Source organism: Oreochromis niloticus, linkage group LG6 (genome assembly GCF_001858045.2).
Source record: "Oreochromis niloticus isolate F11D_XX linkage group LG6, O_niloticus_UMD_NMBU, whole genome shotgun sequence".
NCBI classification, from domain to species: domain Eukaryota; kingdom Metazoa; phylum Chordata; class Actinopteri; order Cichliformes; family Cichlidae; genus Oreochromis; species Oreochromis niloticus.
This window is the reverse complement of record NC_031971.2, coordinates 39,435,757-39,459,612: the sequence shown is the minus strand read 5'-3', so window position 1 is coordinate 39,459,612 and position 23,856 is coordinate 39,435,757. Positions and strand designations below refer to the sequence as shown.

The following is a 23,856-nucleotide window of genomic DNA, read 5'->3' as shown; positions in this document are numbered from 1 at the left end:
ATAATAATAATTTGCAAATGTCATAAACCTATATTTCATCTACAATTCATCATCCCAGTCATGGGTCTTTGTCGTATTTTTCATTTCATGATGCACCAAATATCTTAAATTAGTGAAGCCCAGTTCAGCACCCGGACTCTTCTATGACGAAGCCGTGCTGTTGGAAAAGATAGATATTAAAGATAATAGTCTTTGTAATTTCTTAAACCTTACTTTGAAATTGTTTCACAATTTGCATAAGCAGTATTTGCAAAAGATTTTTGCGTCTGAGAAACTCAGATGTAAAATGCTTTTTATACCCAGTCATGTTAATGACCCGTTAACAGTTAACCCAAGTTAAATGTTCCTCCAGGTGTGTTGTTACCATCAAATTCAAAGTGAGCTAATATTGTTTTCTTTTCTTCTTGGCTTTACATTTTACACAGAAGTCAGACTTTTTTGGAATTAGTAAGGAGATTATTGATGGTGTGCCATCATAAGTCATTAGCCAGCGGGTGTACAGTTTCAGATCCGCCCCTCAGTCGTTAAATGCAGTTTCAAAGCACAAAAACAGTCATCTCAAGGCCTCATACTTTAATGGCACTTCACAAACCATTGAGTGACATCACAGTAGCTACATTTATTTTTTTTTATACCACCCATGGTCACTGGCAGCACATTTGTTGAGTGGTTAGCATTGTCACGTCACAGCAAGACGGTTTGTGCTTGTGCCTGTGTGGGTTTCCTCCTGCTGCTCTGACCTCCACAGTCCAAAGATGTTACGTTAACTGGGGATGCTAGATAGATAAAGCACTGTAAGAATGTGTAGTTAAATGTAGTTTAAGGTACATTCAGTAGCCAGTAAGACTAGAAAAGTGCTATATAAGTTATATTACAGTACGTTATAAGCCAAAAAGATGAGAAAACATAAAAACACATGAGAGCCTGTTGGGAGTTTTATGAAGCCCTGTCTGCTCATCACCCTCTAACACCTTCTCTGCAGTGAAGCACAGAGGTGGTGGCATCATGCAAAAGCAGGCAGATGATCAGAAATGAAGGGCGAATGAAGGCTCTCAGATGTATATAAGTACACAAAGAAGTGCAAATACCTAAAACTGAGACACGACCTGAAGTAAACAGCTGGACTTGAGCTGGACCGACTGTTCCTGGGAGGTCCAGACAAACCAAAGAAAAGGCTTTGCATTGTAGCTCTTTTAAGTCAGGAATTGTTTCATAGTTGCATCCACTCTTCTCTTCTTTGTGCGGTGTGTCTCTAATCGTGTCTTCTTCATTCAGGTCCTCGGCGTCCATTTGAACAAGTGGACTCTGGACTGGCGACTGGGCTTGGCCTGCCTCATCTTGTACGCCATCTTTCTCTCCTTCTCCGTCCTCATCGAGTTCAACGTTTTCACTTTCGTCAACCTCCCCATGTGCCGAGACATCCACTGACCCTCCCGCCTTCTCCTTCTCTTCTTCTTCTTCTTCTAATTCTTCCTCTGGCTGATGGGGGAACCTCACCTGGCTTCCAGTTTCATGGCGCCTCCAAACAAAGTCCTACCTATTACTTATTAGAAAAATAGAGTTCTGTATGATTTATATTTGGTGCAATACACACGAGTGGCGGAGAGAAGGACGTCGGATGTTTTTGGGGTTATTTTCTGGAGGCGCGAAGAGAAAGTGCCAGCGGCGGGATTGCTGCCAATCATGTATAATGAACCAAAACGTTGGCTGGAGTGAACTTAACTGTATTAACGCCGACAATTAGGCTACTGTTGGTGAACAAGCTGCTACTGTAACTGACTGACTGAGGCGAGAAAAGAGAGAAGTCAGCGATTTTTAGCTGGATTGTTTGTTACTCTTTCTACAAGTTTGGATATAAAGCACATGATTAAGGTATTTTTAAGCAAAAACTGGCTTTCTGTGTATATATTAGAAGTACTTCTATCAGCTTTTGTGTGGAATTCTCTTATGCACAACTGGATCGGTCTTGCAAAGCCGAAATATTCTGTGTTTTCCTTTAGGCTCAAAACGCTTCAACATGTCTCCTACCAGCCCACACAGCATGCTGTAACAGCCACAGCTCTAGCTTTGCACTGTCACAGAGAACCTAGATATTTATCACATGAAGTCTGCTCTTGGCTGTTTTGTTTTTGTTTGTCGTACCTGAGTAGATGTGGGCTTTAAATGTTCCCACACAATGAAAGGGATCTACCTGGAACTGACATCCAGCACCGTCACTTTATGGATTAGAGATTTATTTCTTTTAATATTCTATTGCAAAGTGTCTACAGGTAAACATGTAACTACTGAAGTTAAACTTCCCTGTAGGCGGTAGACCTCTCGTACTTTATTGAAAGGGTTAGCTTTTAGTCTCAGTCGAGTGTAACGTTATTTCTTAAAGCCAAAAGTATTTTTAGATTAGCCGAACTTGTAGATTTGGACTTACGAGTCGAATGCACAGTGTGTTTGTGTGTGTGTGTGTGTGTGTGCGTGAGTGAGCGCGTGCCACAATCTGGAGCAGATGCAAAGCATGCCAAGGATGTAACTGGGAAGACGTAATCGTGATTTATTTATGAATTAATTTATTCGAAGATCACGTCTGACCTCCAGTTTCAGCCTTTTGGATCGTGTACAGTGATTTCAGTGGAAGCTGTGTACAATGTACTGTACCTAATATATAATCTAAGTACTGGAAACTGACTTGATGTTGTTTATATTTAAGAATAGAACTTTATAATTTATAAGTTTTGTATAGTTTGGAAATATTGCATTTGTATTAGTTTAAACACAGTGGATTTGAAGACAAAGGATGAAAATGTCGCCCTCACATGTTAAATTAGGGATGAGATGCAGATGTAAAGGATTTCTTTTCAGGAAAAAGGAAACACCAGACTTTGAACTTTCACGACAGTGCTTCAATTACCGTCTCTTGTATTTGAGGCTCGTGGCTGTTCTCCTCTGCGTATTTGAGCACCACTGTTAGAACATTGTCGCCACTCTGTTTCAGCATGTGTTCAAAGAAAATGTGGACTTTTTATTCCAGTTTTTGAATCTGATCAATTCAAAGCATCCTGCAGTCACAGGATGGCGCTGTAGAGCTGCGCTACGCCTCCAGAGAGGCTGCGGTTTGGGTACGTGGGGGGATATTTTCAGGTAGGCTACATAGTGACATATACTGTTTGGTTTTGCATGCCTCTTTCATAGTTCTGATTATTTTGTGTGTAATTTTAATGCAACATCTAAAAGGCACTGTCTTGATTATGCTGTACATATCAGGAGGAATATGCTATCATAAATGCAGGTGTTGGAAGAACTTCTGATGAGCAGTTATATTTGAGATATATACAGTATTTAGGATGTAGGCCTACAGCACTTAGTTTCAGCTAATTCTTGTCATTTTATGCTCATGTCTGTTGACTTGTTTGTAAATCCTCATTTTTGTTGATGAGGACCTCTGGGCAGGGACAGACAGACACGTTCACCTTGTTCCCAGTGATCTTCTTGCAATAAATTGATTTACATACACATAATGTTTTCAGATGCATTTATGAGTCACCGTGGAGTCATCTTTAAACAGGACCAACAGTCATGTGAAAAAAGAAAGTTTTCTAAGGAATCCGATGGAAAACTACACACAGCCTTACTGCTTCCATGGGAAACGAGAGGGTAGAATTCAGGTGTGTATTAACACAATGCCTCAAGCTTTGAGGGAACATGGCAAGAAATTCATCCCAAAGTCAGGCTGTGCAATGCTCAAAGGAACTGCAAAAATCCAAGTGCTACATCTCAGGCTCTACAGGCCTCGGTTAGCATGTTAAATATTAAAGTAATCAGAAAAAGACAGAACAAGTATCAGCTGTTTGTAAGCGTTGCAGGAAAAAACCTCTCTAAAAAGAAGATGGCCGCACGGCTTTGGTTTGCAATGCTGTGTCTGAACAAACCACAAGGCTTCTATAACCATCTATAGCCATGTCATGGCTGTAATGCAAAGCATCACATCTGGAGAACTCCAAACACAGCATATCAGCACATACACCTCGTACCAACGGTCAACATGGTGGTGGAGGGGGGGTGTCTCAGGTTTGTTTTGCAGCCACACGACCTGTTGTTGACCGTGAACTCTTCTGTATGCCAAAGTATTCTAGAGTCTGATCGACGGCTAAAGCTCAGCCCAGATTGTTACTTGAAAGAGGACAGTGATCCCAGGCACAGCAGCAAATCTCCAACAGACGTGCTGCAAAAGAATCAAAGTGTTGCAACGGGCCAATCAAAGCCCAGACATCAACCCGACTGAAATGCTGCGGCGGGACCTCAAGAGAGCCGTGGATAAATGAATGCAAACAAACTGAAGCAACGCTGTAAAGAAGAGTAGGCAAAAATTCTTCCACAACAATGTGAGAGACTGAAAACCCATAAAGAAAACAATTACTGCAAATTATTGTTGCTAAAGGTGCTTCAAGCTACGTGCTCATGGGGCGGGTTTGGTTTTTTACACACTGTTCCTGCATTTGGTTTAGCTTTTGGTAAATAAATAAGGACATGATGTAATGTGACATTTTGAATGTATGTATATGTCCTGATATGAAAGAGGATGTATTTTTACCACGACTGTAGATGGTGGCTGGCTTTTAGAAGAGACTGAGAAGGTACAGACTCAGTTTCCTTCCCTGAAGAAAGACTTACTTGGAAAAATTCTCACGTATTACTCACTGATGCCTGCTTCAGACAGGGGTTTGTCTTTTTTTATGATAAATGGCCATGAGTTACATGAGTTTGATGGTAAATGGATTGGTACTTGTATAGCACTTTTCTTCTAACTGAGAACTCAAAATGATTTTTACTTCAAGCCTCATTTAACAAATTGCACAAGTGTTTTTTTCTATGAGTAAGCACTTTGAACATTCACACACACTCACACAGCGTCAGGGGCGATTCAGTGCAGCAGCTTCCTCAGAGTTACTTCAACACACAGACTGGAGGAGACGGGAATCAATCCACCGACCCACTCTACATCCTGAGCCACAGGCGTTTCGTTTTTCAGTTCATAAAAGGGAAAAACCAAACACACACTCATGGTTGTGATCAGCAGCCGTGCAGTCTCTCCTCAGATGCACAGAGCCATTCACTTTATAAATTTACTCAATAAATGTTTACCCGGAGTCAAAACGTCCTGACTTTCAGTTTTCAGTGTTCCTTTGTCTCAAATACCCAGTACAACACTTATTACTAAATTTAACCTGCAATCACTGTGGTCAAACAGTGTGCCGCCCCCTAGTGGTTGATTAGATGTACTGCAAACCAGTCCACTCCACCTTGAATTAAACAGATGTTCCTGAGAAAGTCACCAACATGAATGTGTTTAATATTTATCTGATTAGCTTTATTATCCAGTGCGACTCAGAGAGTGGAATGATATGGGAGTTACTGAATCTAGGCTTCATGCTGGGAAACATTCCTACAGATGTGACGTTTGCTTTGAGAGTGTTGATGGAGAAATACAGAGCAGATGAGAAGGAGCCTCGCTGTCTTTGTGGATGTAGAGAAAGTAGATGATAGGATGCTGAGGCAGGAAGTGTGATACTGCATGAGGAAGTCAGGAGTGGCAAAGAAGTATATGAGGGTGATGCCGGACATGAGGGCAGCAAGACAGCAGTGAGGTGACAGTGCAGTGGAGTGACAGATGGGTTCAAGGTGAGGGTGGGACTGCATCAGGGATCGCCCATTCTTGTTTGCAATGATGAGGTCAGGCAGGAGTCTCTGTGGACTCTGATGTTCACAGATGTGATCTGTAGAGAGAGTAGGGAGCAGGTGAAAGAGACCCTGGAGAGGTGGAGGTATGCTCTGCAGAGAAGAGGAATGAAAGTCAGTAGAAGCAAGACAGAATTCATGTGTGTGAATGAGAGGGAGACAGTGAAGATGCAAGGAGCATTGAAGAGGATGAGTTTAAAGGCCAGCCAAAGCAAGGGACACGGCACAAGAGAGGTGAAGAAGAGTGCAGGCAGAGTGGAGTGGGTGGAGATGAAAGCGAAAGCTTACAAGATGGTGGTGGGCCTGCTGTGATGTATGATTTGAAGACTGTGGCACTGACGAAAAAACAAGAGGCCTAGCTGAAGATGTTCAGGTTTCACTGGGAGTGGCCAGGATGGAGAGAATTAGAAGTACATCAGAGGGACACGTCCAGCTGTGGGGTTTGGAGACAAAGAGAGGCAAAGCTGAGATGATTTGGACATGTGCAGAGGAGGGACAGTGGACATACTGGACAAGAAGTGGAGCAGCACATGCAGAGGGTTGGTGCGGCGACAGGGACAGAGGAGACAGAGGCACATGATCCGAAGATGATGACGATGATCCAAACCAGTGCTGCAAGGGGGAAAACAAAAACAGTTCAGGCCATCACATCTCAGAAATCATTTCGTGTGTCTGTTCAGCTGTTTGAATCCTCACTTTTACTTCAGCAGCTCGCAGACTGTTAAATAAAAAAAAACTTAAAGAAGTATGCACGAGATAGTGCGAGATGTGACGTAATGAATCCCTCACCGTTTAAGGGAAAGTCAAGGTAAAATCATGTCTCAGCCAATCAGAAGAAAGCATCGTATTACCGCCCTCCTCCTCTCCCTCCTGTTCCTCCCCCTGTGTCTCCAACACCTCAGCTGTCTAACCCCGGAGTCTCCGTCAAAGGATGTAACCGACAGACACTGGGGGGGACCAGAAGCTCCTCGGTGCCACCGAACAAACCGAAACATCCCGGAGGACTTCCGAGGGGTTTTTATTATGGACAAAAGCAGCAGTAACACACCGACTTAGAGCAACCACAGTAAGGTTAGTGGACGCAGTAGTTCTAAAACTTTCAGGAAACGCAGGACATGTTAAAATGTTTGCAGATACAGTGACGGGAGTTTTCCTGATGGAGAGGGTTTGCAGAGGAACAGCGACACATGCGCTAAAGTCTGTTTATTCTGCGCACTTTGTTTACACGGGGCGCATTTTCGCTTCCTTCTGCATTCATCGCTAAAATAAACTGATTTTATCACAGCAGAAGCATTTTGTAAAGTTCACATGAGGCTGAGCTGCTCTTCCATCATGAACTGAAAGCATAAAGCTGCTGGTAAAAGTAAACACATGTTCATGGCTGTAAATCAAACTGCGACTTCAAAGCTTTGGATTTTACTTTCAAATATGATCTCCTTATGATGAAACCCAGGCTTAAAAGTTTTACTTTGGGGACTGTAGAAACCGTCACTCTCCTCTTTGTCGTAAAAAAACAAGATCCCCTCAGGTGTTTTACTTTTTGGACCTTTCCAGTCTTTCTCCAGTGCCAGGCTAGCAGGGTTTAAACGTCTCAATTTGTAATGTAAAAAAAGCCTTCTGACCAAGGCCAGATTATTTAATGGGTGCTGTGGTAAGCAGAAAATTTTGATAATAAGAATAACTTTATTTCTATGGCACTTTTGAAAACAGAGAGCTAGAAGGAGCTTCACAGCGTGAATAAAAAGCTCACATTAAAGATAAGTAATCAACCATTGGGTCAAACTTTCATAGCAACACACACACTTTGATACACATAAACAAGTGTAAACTATGGCCCAAAATAAAATGGAAATGTCGTTTAAAACAATTAACAGACGTGATAGGCCGAGGAAGGTTGTCCCAAGGTTTGGGTGCTACACGACAAACTCAATGTGATCACCTCTGGTTTTAAAATCAGAGCGGGGACAGTTAGAAGACCATGATTGGCTGATCGAAGAGGCTGGTTGCAGCAATTAGGTCTTAAACCTTCTGCTATATAAGCAGGAGGTTGTCCAAGAGCTTAATATGTTAATAACAGGAATTTAAAGATTATTCTGAATTTCAGTGGGTGCCAGTGAAGAGATGCATGAATAAGTGTGATATGTGGCTAGTTTTCTTATCAGCCGTGCTGCTGCTCTCTGCACTAATGGGAGACGGGCTATGGAGGACTGAGAGATACATGTGAAGAGAGAATTACAATAATCAAGGCCAGAGAAAAGTTCCAGATGATTAAATAGGAAAGGAACTGATTGAAAGGTTTGATTATTTGCAGTATCTCTGAAATGAGGGAAACAAGGGTGAGCTGAGAGATGTAAGATTCAAAATTCGGATGTTGGTCAAAGATGATACAGAGGTTCTGAGTAGATGATTTGATGGTGCTGGCAAGAGCTGCTGTACTGACCTCCTAGGGAAAAGTGTCCGTGCCAAACATAAAAACCTCAGTTTTACTAGAAATGAGATGAAAGAAACTTTGATACGTCCAACAAAGAATGGCAGAAAATCATTCACGGAGCCATGACGGGCTGTTGAAGATGTTGGGCTTAACAGAAAAGTACAGCTGTGTATCATCTGCATACAATTGGCAGGAGATCCCATTAAACCAATTTTTTTATGTTTTGAAGTATAAATATGTCATAAAGAATGATATATTTAGTCATGGAGGAGGAAAAGACAAGAGAAGGAGAGAGAAGGGATTGACACAAAAGTTCTGTGTGCAGACAATTTCATTCAAAGATTTTATCCTTATCAAAAAAAGGCTTAATTTTCGAGGCTGAAGTTTTTTTTCAGTGAGGTACGTATGTCCAATGATAGAAGGAAGAACAAAGCTGTCAAGAGCCCAGCAAATATTCCTGCCCAGAGGCCTGTGACGGGATGATTTGTGCAGGTTTATAGCAGCGAGTCTGTCAGCAGTCATGTTGATGATATTTAACCTTTTCAGGAAGATTCTCAGCTACTCTTCTGCTAAATGTGACACAACTAAAAAAAGGGAATAAAAATAATTTTAATAATGTTAGTGAGAGGCGTCCTCTTCACTTCCCTTTTCACTTCACACTTTTTGAATGTGACAAACACACAAATGTGTATATATGTTTTATTTATATCTATAAAACATTTAGATGTGTTATATATAAAAAATGTATAACACATAAACCACCATAAGTACAGGTGATAGGTTGGCTATAGTTGTATGCATAGATAAGTTCTTCTTTATCTGTACATGCAAAACAAACTAGTCATACTAGACTAACGAGAAAAATGTAAATACATGTCAGACGGTGCATCTTCATACACTAACAGTGTAACAGTAATGGAAAGATAGCTACCTTTCCTTGCTCTACCAAATGAGTTACCTCACTCCCTTTATGAAAACCTTACTTAATCCTTCCTCAGCTTTGATCCTTTTTTTTTCCCTCTAATAATTTTCACACAGTCCCTCACTTGGATTTTGTGTTATTTTTTTCCTGAAAGGAAGGAATTTCTGTATCTGGTGGCAACATGTCCCAGCTCGCTTTCACAACTGCAGGAAGTGATTGTATCCAAAAAGATGTCTGCACCTAAATGCATATCCGACTCTTTCTTTCCTAAACAGTTAGCTGATGTTTATCAGAAGAGGCCTAATAAGCTCCCAATTTCCTAATCTAAGGTTATTCGGAATCTGTTAAGGAGATTAGTTTTGCTGCATTTTTGGCACTTGGCACCCTTTCTGCATGCTGCACGGCGGAAATGACTCAGCAAAAAGGTTTTAAATGAAAAATAACTCGCCAGATTGTCAGATTTGGGTTGTGAAGCGGATGTTGTTTTTGTCTGCATCGGCTTTAGAAGAACAGAGTTTTTGTTTAAATCACATCTGCCTGCAGCTTCAAGGCAGAACTGAAAACTCCAAACAGGTTTATGGAAAGTGACGTCAGGCTGGCTGGACGGGGAAACGGCCACTCGAGTTGGTGTGAGAGTAAAGCGTCCGGTGGGGGATGTTAACACTGAATGCTTTGATTGCAGCCTCACTGATGTCTGCTGTGATCCTGCAGAAACGGGCTGGGTTCTGGTTTTCCCATTTTGGCTTTGCGCTGACTGTCTGTGTTATTTCACAAAGATTTCGAGTAAAGAAAAAGTCTCTGGTTGAACATTTAAATGCCAGAATTTATCAACGAAGCTCATTTGTTTCATTTGTCTTGAGGGAATTCAAGTGTTTAAACATTTCCATGACTCGGTTGGTTACCATACATAATATTACAGCCACTGATAATAGAGAATACACCAGAATTATCCTTCAAGGAAACAACATTGATTGCATTCATCGTAATGAATCATTGCAGCGTGTTAGTACCTACAGTGGGGGAAATAATTCCAGTATTTGCTGAATTTGTAAGTTTGCTCACTTACAAAGAAATAATTTTATTTTAATGGAGAGAAAGAATCACTCCACATAAAAGTTTGATTTGATTTGCATGTTATTGAGTATAATAAGTATTTAATCACATGAAAAACGTGACTTAGTACTTGATGGAGAAACCCTTAAAGCAGTAAGATGTCACTTGGTCAGGTTTGCAGACTTCTCAGGAGAGATTTGGGCCCCGACTCACCACAAACTCTGAATCATTCAGGTTTCTTATTTGCTGCTTGGCACCTTGAAGCTTGAGGTCTGGAGGCCGGCTAGGCCACTTTGTGACCTTCTTCTTTAGCCACTCTGTTGCTGCTTTGGTAGTATGTAGGCCCATCGTCTGCGTGAGGAAAGGAGCTTCTTGTCCAAGATTTGACATACATAGCGTGACCCATTGGCTCCTCAATCCGGCAAAGTCATCCTGTACCCTTAGCAGAAAAACAGCCCAACGCATGACGTTTCCTCTCCGTGCTTGACTGTGAGGATGGTGTTCTTCGGCTGCCTGCTGCCATTTGTGTGCTTTAATCTATAATAAGTAAGCCTGGAAAACTGCAAAGTGCTCATTCAAAAATCGTTACAGTCACAATGTTAAATGCACTGCTACTATTACTGTATCGTGAGTCTTTGTGTTTTAGGGAGATGAGGTCGTCTTCTGCTGAGAAACAGCTCCAGATGCTGATTCTGAGAGAAGGGTCTTACATTTATACAGACACAGAAGGAAAATAAAATGTCTTTAACTTAAATTAAGGTTTCTCGTTCTCTCCCAGTGCATTCTTTGTGATTTTTTTTTTTTTTTTTTATGTCATGAATATCTAACATTTTGGCTGAGCTACAATAAAATTATTGGGGTATTTTTCTAGAGTGGGAAGTCTTGTGTAAATTCAACATAAATCGGATTTATATTTATGTTGAACTACTCATAACTAAAGCACTTTGGAGGTGCTGGGAGGCAGATTTGGCACAGCTGGCCAGCTATTTTTCAGTTTTTACACTTCATGTTTAGCCAATTCTAGCCAGCTTCTAGATGCACTTTCTCTTTGAGGCCACATCTTAAGCGCTGGTTTGGGTTGACGTGAGTTTCTAGTGTTTGTTTACCCTTCTCTTCCTTATCTCATTTGGAAATTCCCAAACTATCTGCTCCATCTTCCACCCCTTTATCTTCCTTTCTAGTCTGGTAAAGGCCAGAAAGCATCCGAGCGTTTGCACCGAGGAGCTCACAGCTCAGCTCCATCCAGTGTTTCTGTTACTAATTTAAAGGGGAGCAGCACAGGGAAAGCTATCCAGGCTTTTCTCGGCTGACCTTTCGTTTGGAAAGTTTTGGCTGGGCGTTGCTGGTGCCTGACACGGTTTCTAACCATGATTTAATCCTGTGGCACTCTGATTATATGTGAAGCTGGATTTGTCTGATTGGCACTTTGAGCATTTTCAGGAGTCTCTTAAAGTTGTGATTAGAGGTCAGACTGTTGGTCCGCTTGGTGTTTGACTGACAAGAGATTCATAAACAGTTCATGGAAAAAATGAGAGTAATCCAACCCTTCTGTCCTCCCTTTAAAAATCTGTGAGTGATCAGATTCTTCAGGTCCTCCCTGGGCCAGTGGGTTCAGCTGAACTCACCAACAACCACTGCTCTGCTCTGCAGCCATAAAGGGCTCACTTAATGATCTTTCTCTACTGTAGTCGATCCTTTTTAAACAACTCCTTTGCCCTGTTTTGATTAAATGTACGTTTCAAATCAAATGCCCTCTCAGTCCACCTCCAAATGGCTGTTTCCTGCATACACCCACACCATCATCTGGTTTGCCTCAGAGCAATAACATGACCCACGTGTGGGAGTTCTTATCTGCAGCTGCCTGCAGGCCCCCCCTCGCCATGCTCTGCTGCTCTGACAGCATCACGGACCCTGTTTGCCTTTTTGTTTGTCTGTTGAGAGATTGAGTAAAGTCACACTTCATGCTGTCTTTGAGAGTTTGAATGAAAACCGACTGGAAAGACATTTACAGACCGGCTGTAAATAGAAGTGAGAAAATACAACGCAGTTTGTGAAAAGTTGTGGCCTTTAATCTACTAGCTGTAGGTTGAAAATGGTTGGAGGGGTTAGTGTTGGAGTGAATCAAACAGATGACAGTAACTATTTGCTTTTGTATTGTATGCACTCTGAAGCTTTAACATTAGTATTTTAAATGCTGTTATTGTTTTTGAAGCCAGATGTTGTTAGCTAACGCTATCAAGCTTGGTTAGCAAGCTGCATCTCTTAACAACGGGAGTGCAAGCGGGGACACACATATTGGCTAATTAGGGCTAATTAACATACAAAACCCAAGAAATTCACTCATTAGATCTGAAGCACAAACTCCTTTGATGAGCTGTACAGCACAGCAGCTTTAATATTACTCCAATAAGATCATATGAAGTCTGTGGTTCGCTTCCACTGTTAACACATAAGAAGCATTAAAAGTCGAGTTCTATTGTGTCACACTGTGAACTGGAAATTGTTATTCATACTTTATTTCATCACATCTGGATTCTTTTAATTAGTGGTTTACTTAGGTAAACTTCCTTGGAACATCTGCAGGTTGTTCCGAGCGCTGCTGCGAGGCCTCACATGAACACTGCTGCTCATTCTGCTGCATTGGCTTCACATTAACTTCAGACTCCACTAAGACTTTTAGAGCTCTGCATGGACAAGTAGAAGCAAATATCAGTGACCTTTTACACCCATACATCCCCAGCAGGTCCCTGAGGTCATGTGACCAGGACCTGCTGGCTGAGACCTAAAGGAGATTGAGCTTTTGCAACAATGACCTCCGACTTTTGAACTCTCTCCCACCGAGCCTGAGACCTGTGGACTCTTTGCTTTTGAGTAACTTTTTACGTTGATGTTTTAGCTGTTTTCCTGTGGACCATTGTTTGATATTTATCTTGAAAAGGGCCATATAAATAGAATTTTATTACTTTAATGACTTCCATTTCACTCGAATTTTAACCCTTTGCACTGTTGTTGTGTTATGATAGTAGTGCTGAATATGTTTTGTAGTTTGCATTGCGTGTATGATCCTGTTATCAGTGTGGTACAGAGCTTCATTCCTGACTGCAATCAGATGGAAAATTTAACACCACAGAGCTGAAATACAGTGTGCAGGTGAGCCAGAAAACTGTAACAAACTAAAGTTTGGGTGAATTTTTATGGTTAAGTGCCTTTAGCATGAATTCTTTTTAATGGCCAGTAGACGGTATAAAACATGGACGTATCTTCCAGGACAGAAAAAATAAAGTGAAATGATTTGAAATAAACTTGCATTCTGGCTGAAGGGCATCGGATGGCGAAAGCTGTGGTTGAAAAACATTTCCGGTCCTGGGAAAACGGCATTCCAACCCCTGACATCTGTAAACACTTTACTGCTGCATTAATGGGCTCAGTCACTCATTTCGGTCCATTTTGTAGATCTTGGTCATGTTGTGCTTCAAAATAGAGGATTATTCATGGTATGCTCATTGGCTAATGCCCTATAATTGAAACCAAGATGGTAACAGTGAAAACGTTCATCTTAGTGCTCCAAAAGGAGACTTTAGAAACAAATCTGTGACATTACGGCAACTACAGCTGTGGGTTCGTGGTTTGGGGAAAGTTTGGGGAAAGAACATCCACCTCATCCAGCTCTGGTGATTTTATGGGCTCACTTCTGGTTAGTCTTTGAACGAGGATCATCTGAGGGTGATAATTTTATTTGCTATACTGCTCGAGAAATTTCCTGAATTGTCCACCCAGAAGGAAGTTTTCAAAAAGCTTTTTTTAATCATCTGGATCATACTTTCAGTGCCAGGTCTCTGTCTTATCATTTCTTTCTTAGGTTGGAAGCTCTCACAAAAAAAGGGGATTTTTGATGGAGCTGTGAAGAGGTGCTCATCTTGTTTTCCCACATTACCCAGCATGCTCTGTGATCCATCAGGTGCTCAGAGGTTTGTGTTGTGGAAACACGTCTGCTATTATCACATCTTTTACCAAATCGACAGCAGAAGAAGACAAAGAAAGTAAAGTTCATGTCATGCGTGTTTCTCCTGACTTTCTTCTGTTTGTGAAAATGAAACCATGATGGCTGAGGCAGACGATCGGTTCTGTTTAGAGAACATCAGGAAATGGGTGCAGTCTCTGCACTGTTTATATTAAAGCTTAACCAGCATTTGTTTGACTTCACTGTGGATTATTCAGCCTGTAACTATCAAGTATTGCTCAGTCAGTATTAACTTTCAGTTATTAGAATCATTTTATTCTTGTTTTGTCAGAGCTGTAATAAATCCCCAGCAGCCAAACCCTGTTGCAGCATAACTAAGAGATGGTTCAGGGTCATCTTTGCATGTCTGACTGAAGCATTCAAACATCATCACTGAAATAAGACGGAGAACATCTGAAGGGCGTCTCTTCAGAAGCCAGATTCAGAAATAATCACTGCAGAGCGATTTCCTGTATGTAACTAACTGATGAATGCTTTTCTTTCTGCTGTAACATTTTTAAATTTATGGCTACATGGATTAAGCTGTTGTTGTATCACCTTGTTAACTTTTGTGTCATCTTAGCAAACAAATCTGATTTCCACTATAGACTGTATATAAAGGATGGATGAGATGTCTCCTGTCCAAACAGTGTGATGAAACAGGCGCCGCCATGTGTGCTGCTGATTCACAGGACTAAGATGTGAACACAGCACTTGGACTTGAGCCATTGCACTAGTATATTTATCCCAGTAGTTTGGAAATTCCCAAGTTAGAGCAGCCAAAGAAAACCGTCGAGTAACCAAACAGTTTCAGCGACTAAGATGACCTCATTTATGACCCCATTATATTTTATACAGAAGAAATTTTATGTAACAATATTCTAACAATAGAGTTTATAGTTCTGTGTTAAATCTGCGGTATAGATGCGCTGTAGCCGCAAATCTTACAGCGTAACCTGCGCTTTAACCTGAACTGCTCCTCCCTAAAGTGTCACGACATCCTGCACAGATGCTGGGAATAGCCTCCATCATTGTAGATGAACAGCAGAGTCATAAATTCATTGAAAACTGATCTAAAAACTCTTTTCTTAACATGTTCCAACATAATGTACAGTGCATAATAAATGTGACAAATGTCATTAAAAAACAAGAAAAATAAATATTTAAAAATCTGTCAAAAAACCCAAATTTTAAAAATTAATGCATAACAACAATGATGATTCTGGGTTGTAGATGTGTAACATTAGGATATTTTGCAGCAGTAAATCGTCCTGCTGCCGGTTTGTTATCTGTGGTGGAATAATACATAAAAAAAACAAAGCTTCTTTCTATTGTCCTTGAAACACAAAGGATCTGTTTTTGTAAACTTGTAGTTTTCCAAATTTATGATAGGAAACATTTTTATGATTAAAAATATCCCAAAGGCCACCACCTCTCCAAAGTTGCATGAAAAGAGCCAGTTGAGGTGGGTCAGGCATCTGATTGGAATGCGTCCTGCGTGCGGCGCTCTGAGCGTGTCCTAAGAAGAAGACTCTGGGGTAGACTCGGGACACGCCGGAGAGATCGTATCTCTCGGCTGGCCTGGGAACGCCCGCGTTCCTCCGGCTCAACTGGAGGAAGTGGCTGAGGAGAGGGAGGTCTGAGCTTCGGCCCCGGATAAGTGGTAGAAAATGAACAGATGGATAGTTAAAGGCTCGTGTAATAAAATGTTTTAATAAGTTAAAGGAAATAAAAGTCAGTAAAAATAAAAATGTAAATATGATATAATAAATCACTGTTTAAAAACCTGATAAAAATATAATTGAATCAGAGCAGTACTGCAGACAAATACATCAAGACTCATAGTTTTATTCAAACTGTTGCACCAGGATATGTTCTGTATAATATTTCATTGAACCCAGGGTGGGTTCGTTGAGGCACCATGAAGTGTGGATGAGCTGGTCGTCACTTTCCTGACCTGAACCTGTGGACTGTGTCATATTTGTCACCCCTCTGGTTTTTTATTTCCTTCCCCTCAATGTGTGATGAGGTGAGGGTAATGACTTCCTGTCTGAGGTTAAAAAAGGTTAAAAGAGATTTTCAAAATGTGAAGGTGCAGGCCTGTTTCTGTTTTCTCTTTATGTAAGTTAAAAACCACCAGACATTTACGTTTTCTCATATTTGGAGACATTCATTTTCAATGGGTGGGGAAGGAAAGCAGCTGTGTTGGAACTGAGGCTGTCCGGGATGGAAAATTAATTATGACGGGATGAGGACATGAGAACAGGATGAAGGAATGAAGAGAGTGAAAATGTGATACAGTGAGGAAACGGTGGAGACAGGTAATCAGAGGACAGCAGTTCAGCCCAAAATAAAAAAGAGTGATGGGGGAGGGGTGGAGAGATTCCCAGCAGACGAGCATCACTGTAACCCCGACTGTGGCCGAAACTGGAATTTCCTCTGGGTGCACCACAGCTCAAGTGTCTGAAGTGAAGCATGTTTTTCTCCCACAGAGCTCCAGCCTCGGCAGACGCTAACCTAGAGGGAAGAAGGACCGAGTCCTGCTGACAGGAAGACAACATGGCCTCCGGCTCGCAACCCAGAAATCCTTCCTGCGGACTCACAGACAGGAGCAGCAGTTTCTTTAAGGTAAGGACTGGACAGCTCTGTGGAGACATGGAAGAGCAAAGATGCAGAAAAGTAAAAGTCATCACATTTGTGTGCCAGATGTTGAATTTTATGAAACTATTTAAACTATTTTTTTAACCTTTTGGATTAATTGAACAAACAAACTCTAGCTGAGATGATTTAGATTAAGGATGATGTGAAAACCGAGATAACTGGTTGATTGGACGGATCAGGACAGGAAACGATGAATGTCTGTTTCATATTTGAAACATATTTACACATGCAATTCATTTCAATACAACTTTGTTTACACATCACCAAATCACAACAACAGTTGCCTCAAAGTGCTTTATATCGAAAGGTAAACACCCTACAATAATACAAAGAAAACAGACAAAACCCAACAATCATATGACCCCCTATGAGCAAGCGCTTTGGCGACAGTGGGGAGGGGAAACTCCCTTTTAACAGGAAGAACCAGGCGATCTGCTGTGACAGGTTCTGGGTTTGGGGGAGGAAGACAGGACAAAGACATGCTGTGGAAGAGAGCCAGAGATTAATAATAACTAATGATTAAATGCAGAGAGGAGTATAAACACATCAGATAAATAGTCACAGATGTTGGCTGTGAAAACAAAAAGTCCGCCCGTCCACCTTCTGTTCATACCTTCTGTTTTCAAGGCGCAGCCAATCAGAAGAAAGTTGTCTTAAAGAGGAGGAGTTAAAACGGCTTGTTTCAGATGGGAGATGAAGATAAAGAAGGCTTATGTTGAACATTTAGTTATGCAAAGCTGCCCCAGCAGAGTTTAGGAATACAAACATGAAAGTGAACAAGATTTTTTGCTTTAAGCTACAAACTGTTCAGCTGGTTATCATGCACACTGCTCAGCATAACTAACATAATTATTCTGTTGATAATTGGGTATATTTCTGAGTGTTTTAAACTGCTATCACATTTTTTCTTCTTCCTCCTCCTCTCGAGTTGCCACAGCAGAGTATCTGCTGCCATCTCACCCTCACCCCAGCAACCTCCTCTGTCACACCAAACTCCTTCATGTCCTCCTTCACTACATCCAGGGACCTTCTCTGTGGTCTTTTTCTTTTCCTGGCAGCTCCATCTTCAGCATCCTTCGCCCAGTGTCCCCTGACTATCCCTACTCTGCACATGTCCAAACCATATATCAGCCAGGTCTCTCCCTTTACCTGTCATTTTCTCTGCATTTAAAGTTCGCCTGCCACCAAACACACCTTCCCTCTCTCCTCCTACTCTGTCTTCATCCAGCAGGAGCTCAGTTTTTTCTGGCACCCTGCTGCTCAGCAGCAATGGTGCTGGTTTCTGATGATCTTGAATATCTGCATGTTTGATTTGAGAAAGATTCCAGGCTTAGGATGTAGGCCTTGCATGTAGTATCTTTAAAAAGTTTTGATTGGCCACATTTGTCTGTTGACAATCACAAATAATTTCATATACTACTGTTCAGTAATCTTTTTTCTTCTTACCACATTTGAGACAGACTCATGAATGTCTTCGTGACTTTTTTTTTTATTAGTATTTTTAAAGCACTCATCAGAGTCTGTTTGGATTTATGCACACTGGGATTTCTTTATCCTGCTGAGGTTTTACCTTAACTTTAAATTCTCACCATTATTAATTCTGACTAAGCACTTTTCCTTCGTATAATCAGGAAATATGGACTGTTGACTGATGAAATATCAAAGTGGATCAGTGTGTTTGACAGTTTCCCTTCACTTTCTGCCATGCATTGAAGAAGTTCTGGAAATGAACAAAACCAGCTGCTCTTCCTGGCAGCCTGACAAACACACTCACAGGAGTCATAAAAACCTCTCTGTCCACTCCTCCCTCTCTCCCTTTCATCTTCATCTTCTCCTAATTTCTTCTGTTTTCTTTCTCTTCAGCAATCAGTTGCATATTTTTGCTCGAAGTGTCGCTCAGATGTGAAAATACCATTTAGCAGAACTTTTTCATGCAGTGCCAAATGTTGTAGTCTTGTGTTATGAAAAGACCTGATCTATTTCTCGAGAGTTAACACATGACAGTAAATCTGTTTCCTCGCTGCTTCTGATTTCCTCTGTCTTTCCTCATCTTTCAGTGCCCTAAACATTTTATTTGTGTGTGAGCCTTGGTCAGTGTTAAGCTTTGAGGTGGCTTAGACTGATTGTCTACTCTGAGACTGACCTTTAACTTCATCTAAAGCCTCAGCCACACAGGCCTAGAGACTATTAAGCGACTTCTCCCTGGCAACCATGGGTTGTTAAGGAAAAACGTGTATTTCCCAACTGGTGATGAGTAGTTACTGCCTGTTGCTAGGTGAAATTGGTGCCAAAAATGGTGCAGCATTAAAAACCAGCTTATGATTGCTTCCGGGCTAGCTGATAACATTTACTCTGCTAACTGTGGCAAAGCTTGAAAAAGTGTGGCACACACCTGAAATGAAAAACATTCACCTTCACAGTAAAAGATGTGCCTTTTTGAATGTCCTGCTATGGCAAGGTTTTACTTGAAGCCGATCCATGTCACAGTTTCACAACAGCTTGGAGAACATTAGGCAAGCGTTTGCAGACAAGTGGACGTCTTCCAGGCTTCCAACTACTGGAAACCGCAGGATCTTCTAGCGCAGTGTTTCCCAATCACTATGCAGTGGCACATAGGTGTGCCGTGAGAAATGACCAGGTGTGCCGTGGAAGATTATCTGGCTTCCCCGTGATTAGTACTCTAAGCGATAGGCGAGTAACGGGCAGAACAATTACATTCTCTTTCACTAGAGGGCAGTACAGCTACCTGCTCTAATTAAATGGGTTACCAACTGCTAGTAAAACAGAAGAAGAGGAGGAAGAAATTGCATAATAGTCATGCTTTGAGACCACAGTGGTAATGGCAATAGATAATAGTCAATCTGTCCAGCGTCCTGGAGAAAATTCCAACCCAGATGAATCATGAGTAGTGGTCAGAAGAAGGCAAAAAAGGTATACTGGGCACAAACCGAGCCAATTCCACTGTACCTGACGCACGGTGAAAAATGATCAATATGCTTTTTGTGACATTTTTGTTTGGTGGTGTGCCGTGTGATTTTTCAAATGTGAAATATGTGCCGTGGCTCCAGAATGTTGGGGAATACTGTTCTGCTGACCAGTGGTTGTCAATGAGCAGTTTCTAGGCCTGTATGACTGACCTGTATGAGCAAATGTGTAAGGATTCATTTCTACCTTGCTTAATGCCTCAGGGTTGTGTTCTCAGACCACTGTTAGTCATTTTATAATGTTGGTCAAAATTTCACTGCAGCAAACTTTCATTTTTATGCTGATGATATAGTGATGCACTCCTCTGCACCACCACAACAGGCTCTCAGCATTACCTGTGTGTGTGTGTGTGTGTGTGTGTGTGTGTGTGTGTGTGTGTGTGTGTCAGTCGTCTAAAATAGATTTTTATATACATTCTTTTTAATGAAAAGTAGATTTTTTTTCATGTAAAGTCTTTTTTTGTTGCCCAAGGTCATCTCTCCACTATGATTTGATTCTGAAGCTGCCTTATATATGCAAACTTTTTATTATTAGATTTTATTTTTATTTTTTTTCTTCACACATGTCACATTTCTCTGGCATTATGGTACTTATACTTTAATTCTGCACCCCTTGAAAGCCTACTAGGAGAAACACTTGAGGTTCTTTTCTGTTCTGGGCAGTTTCTCCAGAGGTTAGTGAGGATGGTCTCTGCATATGCAGCTATCCTTGGAAAACCTGGAAACTATTCTCATGGATGTCAAACCACAACTTGACACATACTGAGGTGTCATTTCTTGCCTATAGGGGACAAAGGAGGTCATCAGATGTCATCTTTATAAGAGGAAAGAGTTGAGATACAAACAACTTCAAGTATATGTATGTGTATAAATTACAGTACACACATAAAAGAAAGTCTAAAGCGTTATTATTTTCTGGCTTTGTAACATGTGGGCTTTTAAAAAAACAAAACAAAGATTTGTTAGTGATGTAACAAATCCCGACAGCCTGACAAATTCCAAGTTTATTATGTGATGCCCACTAGCCTTGAACCGATTGCATCAACTCAGTTTATTTAGTCTGTATGATAATTTCAGTGCCCTGCACAGAGGAATGAGTAAAAGAGACATCTTTAGACCAGACCAGAAACTCAGAAACAAAGTCACACTTTTAATTTCCTTTGCAGCTTTTTCCATCTTTAATAACCCTGTGAAAGCGCTCTGTATGCGTCTGTGTGTCAAAACCAAACGCATAGTTTCCCGTTGACTCCATCCATGGCTTTAACAGCAGCTCATGCAGTGAATCAATTACCTCTGCACGCACGCACACACACACACACACACACACACACACACACACACACACACACACACACACACACACGTGCATTGCTGAAGGAGCTGTGTTTGAGCGCTCAAAATAACTGAGCGCTGCTTCAGTCTGCGTTTGCTCTGCATACCTGTGTTGTTAAGAATAAACTATAATGAATGGAAATAAACCCTGATTATAAAGCTCTGTATAAGTCAGTGAGTGCTTTTTTATGGATGTCGGTGATGTTTCTCTGAAGGTCATCAGTGTGAAATAAGGCCTGTGTGGGTATCATCATTAGCGCTCCATGAGGCTCTCTGCCCAGATCCAGTCACTCAGCAGCGCTCGTGCTCACTGACCTTCGTTTTATCGTTCAGGAATTTCCCATGTCTGCTCTTCTGGCTCACTTTCTACTGTTGCATTCATATAATTCAATGCTTGTCTCAACAATATGTAATAACTACTGTTTCTCCTTCTTTCCATCACTGGATAAACGCTGGATATGAGGCTCTGCAGAGAAAAAAGTTCATGTATGATTCTGTAACATGGAAACCGTTTTAAAGGCTAGAAGGTTTTTGCTGACATTAGGATAAGAAGACTGATGCCACACTCACGTATGCTCTAAGACTTGTTAAAGTTGACTTGACTCTGACTTTAACTACAAAGATGAACGGGAAACTTTTAACCTGCTACTGTCCAACACCAGCCTGACAAATTCCAACTTTATTATCTGATGCCCCCTGGCCTTATAACATTTTGCGCATTATAACTGGAAACCGTTTCCAACAACAAACATATGGTGTGTTTTACTCCCTCCCAAGTCATCTTTTGGCTAATAGAAACTCAGATCATCTCATGACGTGGAATACATTATATTTTCCTGCAGCTGATGATGCCAGGTAACACTACACACCTGAAACAACTTGGCGCTCATCCATGTGACCCCGGCGCTCTGGCAGAGGGAGCTGCTGGCTTTGTTTTTGTCTCCGAGTTGGTTTAGTGGCCTGAATTTCATCTGGATCTATCATCGGGAACACTGTAAACAATGCGGTGAAGTGGTGTAATCTTTGTCAGCAGCATGAGAGATCGCTCGTTAGTTCTTTAGAAGGATGAAACATGAGAGCAAATGTTTTCCTTTCTGGGATTACCAGTGCTAATTAAAGGTTCATGCTGTTTAAACTGCCACTTTGCTATTTTCTAGCTTCTACTTCTACATTTCTTGATTGAAAAATGATGCTTTGAAGCATGAAATCCTTGGTTGTTTCTCCAGCTTTGGTCAGCCTCTGTCTTCACCCAGGCTCCAGCTGAGTACTCCTTCTCTGGGTTCGACATATTAGTTGTTCGGCGCTGCAGTTTCACTGGGGATCGGCTCGTGTTGTGTAACAGAGTTTTGACCTGATGCAAAGCTGTGGGAGTCTGTGGCTTTTACAGAGCTGGCTCCACTTGGTCCTGTGAGGGGGGGGTTGAAGGTCCTGTGGTGGCTGTGGTCTGGCCAGGAGCCCAGTTTAGTGAAGAGAAGGAAGGGGAAGGATGCCCCCTGCTGGTTAAAATGTATAATGAGCGCACTAGTTCATAAAATCTTTATAAAAGTGCCGTTTCTGTGATGATACACATCCTGTTGACATATTTTCCCTAAATGTTGCATTTTAACATAGAATAACAGGAAGATAAGTACTGTAGGCTTTCAGAAGCAGCCCTGCTTGAACTGTTTGACCCAGATAATCAGTGAAAAGCATCCAGATTTCAACATCTGCTCTGATACGATGAGGAGGCTCTGAACCCCTGGGAGTTCTCTAAAATGTGCAATGAGGGAATGTGGAAATTGCAGTGAAAAAAAGACAACATGAAATCAATTACATTTTTATGCAGCCAAACAGTTTTCAGCTCCAGTACATTGTGGAGTAAATTGCACGCAGTTGTTCTGATACAGGAATTAATTTTGCCAGAATGTGTTTTTATGCATTTTAACCGAATGCAGACGACTCAGAGACGATGTGTGGGGTGAGAGGGGCACACGTTTGCTTTAAAATAAAAGGAAGTTGCAACAGTTTTTGTTGCTGGTTCCTCTGATTTTACCAGCTTACTGTGGAAGTGAGTCACAGCTTGGAGAGAAAGATGTACATGAACTATGGGTGAAGCACAGTGAAACAAGGTCAAACCTAAACGTACGCAAATGATACGTTACTGATTATTTGATTATTTTTAGATTCAGTTTGGGCTGCTTTTCTCTGGGAAATATCGATATCGATCATAAATAAACATCTGGAAATCTGAGCAGACCTCGTACACTGTGTCTAAAAGATGGAAGTATTCACATTTTGAAGTTTCAGCCGACTTATTTACCACTGTCGAGTTTTTGGAGCCAGTAGAGACCATATTTGATCCAGATGAGCCAAAGTTTTATTTTTGAAGCGAGGTGAGGATTCTGTTACTGTTACCATCTTTGAAGCCACATGTCATGAAAAAGGCCTGATCAGACACTGCTCACCTGTACAGACCATCAACAAACAGTTCAAGCTCACCAGGAGGTGTTCACTGAGGGCGCCGTTCAACAGACTCGGGGGTCGTTTTGTCTTTTGAACAACTACAGGAGTCGCCCTGTGCTGGTCACCAGAGCTCACTGTGCCCACTCGAGGTCATGTCTGCGATTCCACTCACCTTTTTCAAAGGTGTCACAGAAGCAAGTTTCCAGTCTGCGCTGGGTCCACGTTTTTTTGTTTTTGTTTGTTTTTTGAGGAAAGCAGGAAGTCCGATACAGAGAATCCGGTTGTCTGTCAAAAAGTCTCGCGG

At 41.4% G+C, this 23,856-nt stretch overlaps 2 protein-coding genes across 6 annotated transcripts in view; both read left to right on the top strand.

Annotated features, from left to right (window-relative positions):
* Window positions 1-3,504, top strand: part of LOC100695245 (sodium/potassium/calcium exchanger 3) — a 60,732-nt gene extending 57,228 nt beyond the window's left edge. For both annotated transcript variants that reach the window (XM_025908103.1, XM_005470156.4), the window contains one exon: window positions 1,276-3,504. In XM_025908103.1, the coding sequence (XP_025763888.1) occupies window positions 1,276-1,428 (153 nt within the window). In that variant the 3' untranslated portion in view covers window positions 1,429-3,504. The remainder of the gene's footprint in view (window positions 1-1,275) is intronic.
* Window positions 3,505-6,586: 3,082 nt separating this feature from the next.
* Window positions 6,587-23,856, top strand: part of LOC100711413 (ras and Rab interactor 2) — a 38,119-nt gene continuing 20,849 nt past the window's right edge. For 2 of the 4 annotated variants that reach the window (XM_013277136.3, XM_013277137.3), the window contains exons 1-2: window positions 6,587-6,798; window positions 16,626-16,761. In XM_013277136.3, the coding sequence (XP_013132590.1) occupies window positions 16,693-16,761 (69 nt within the window). In that variant the 5' untranslated portion in view covers window positions 6,587-6,798; window positions 16,626-16,692. Of the gene's footprint in view, window positions 6,799-16,625; window positions 16,762-23,856 lie in introns of those variants that run through there. The other 2 variants (XM_003454619.5, XM_019359495.2) reach the window with 2 other exon arrangements.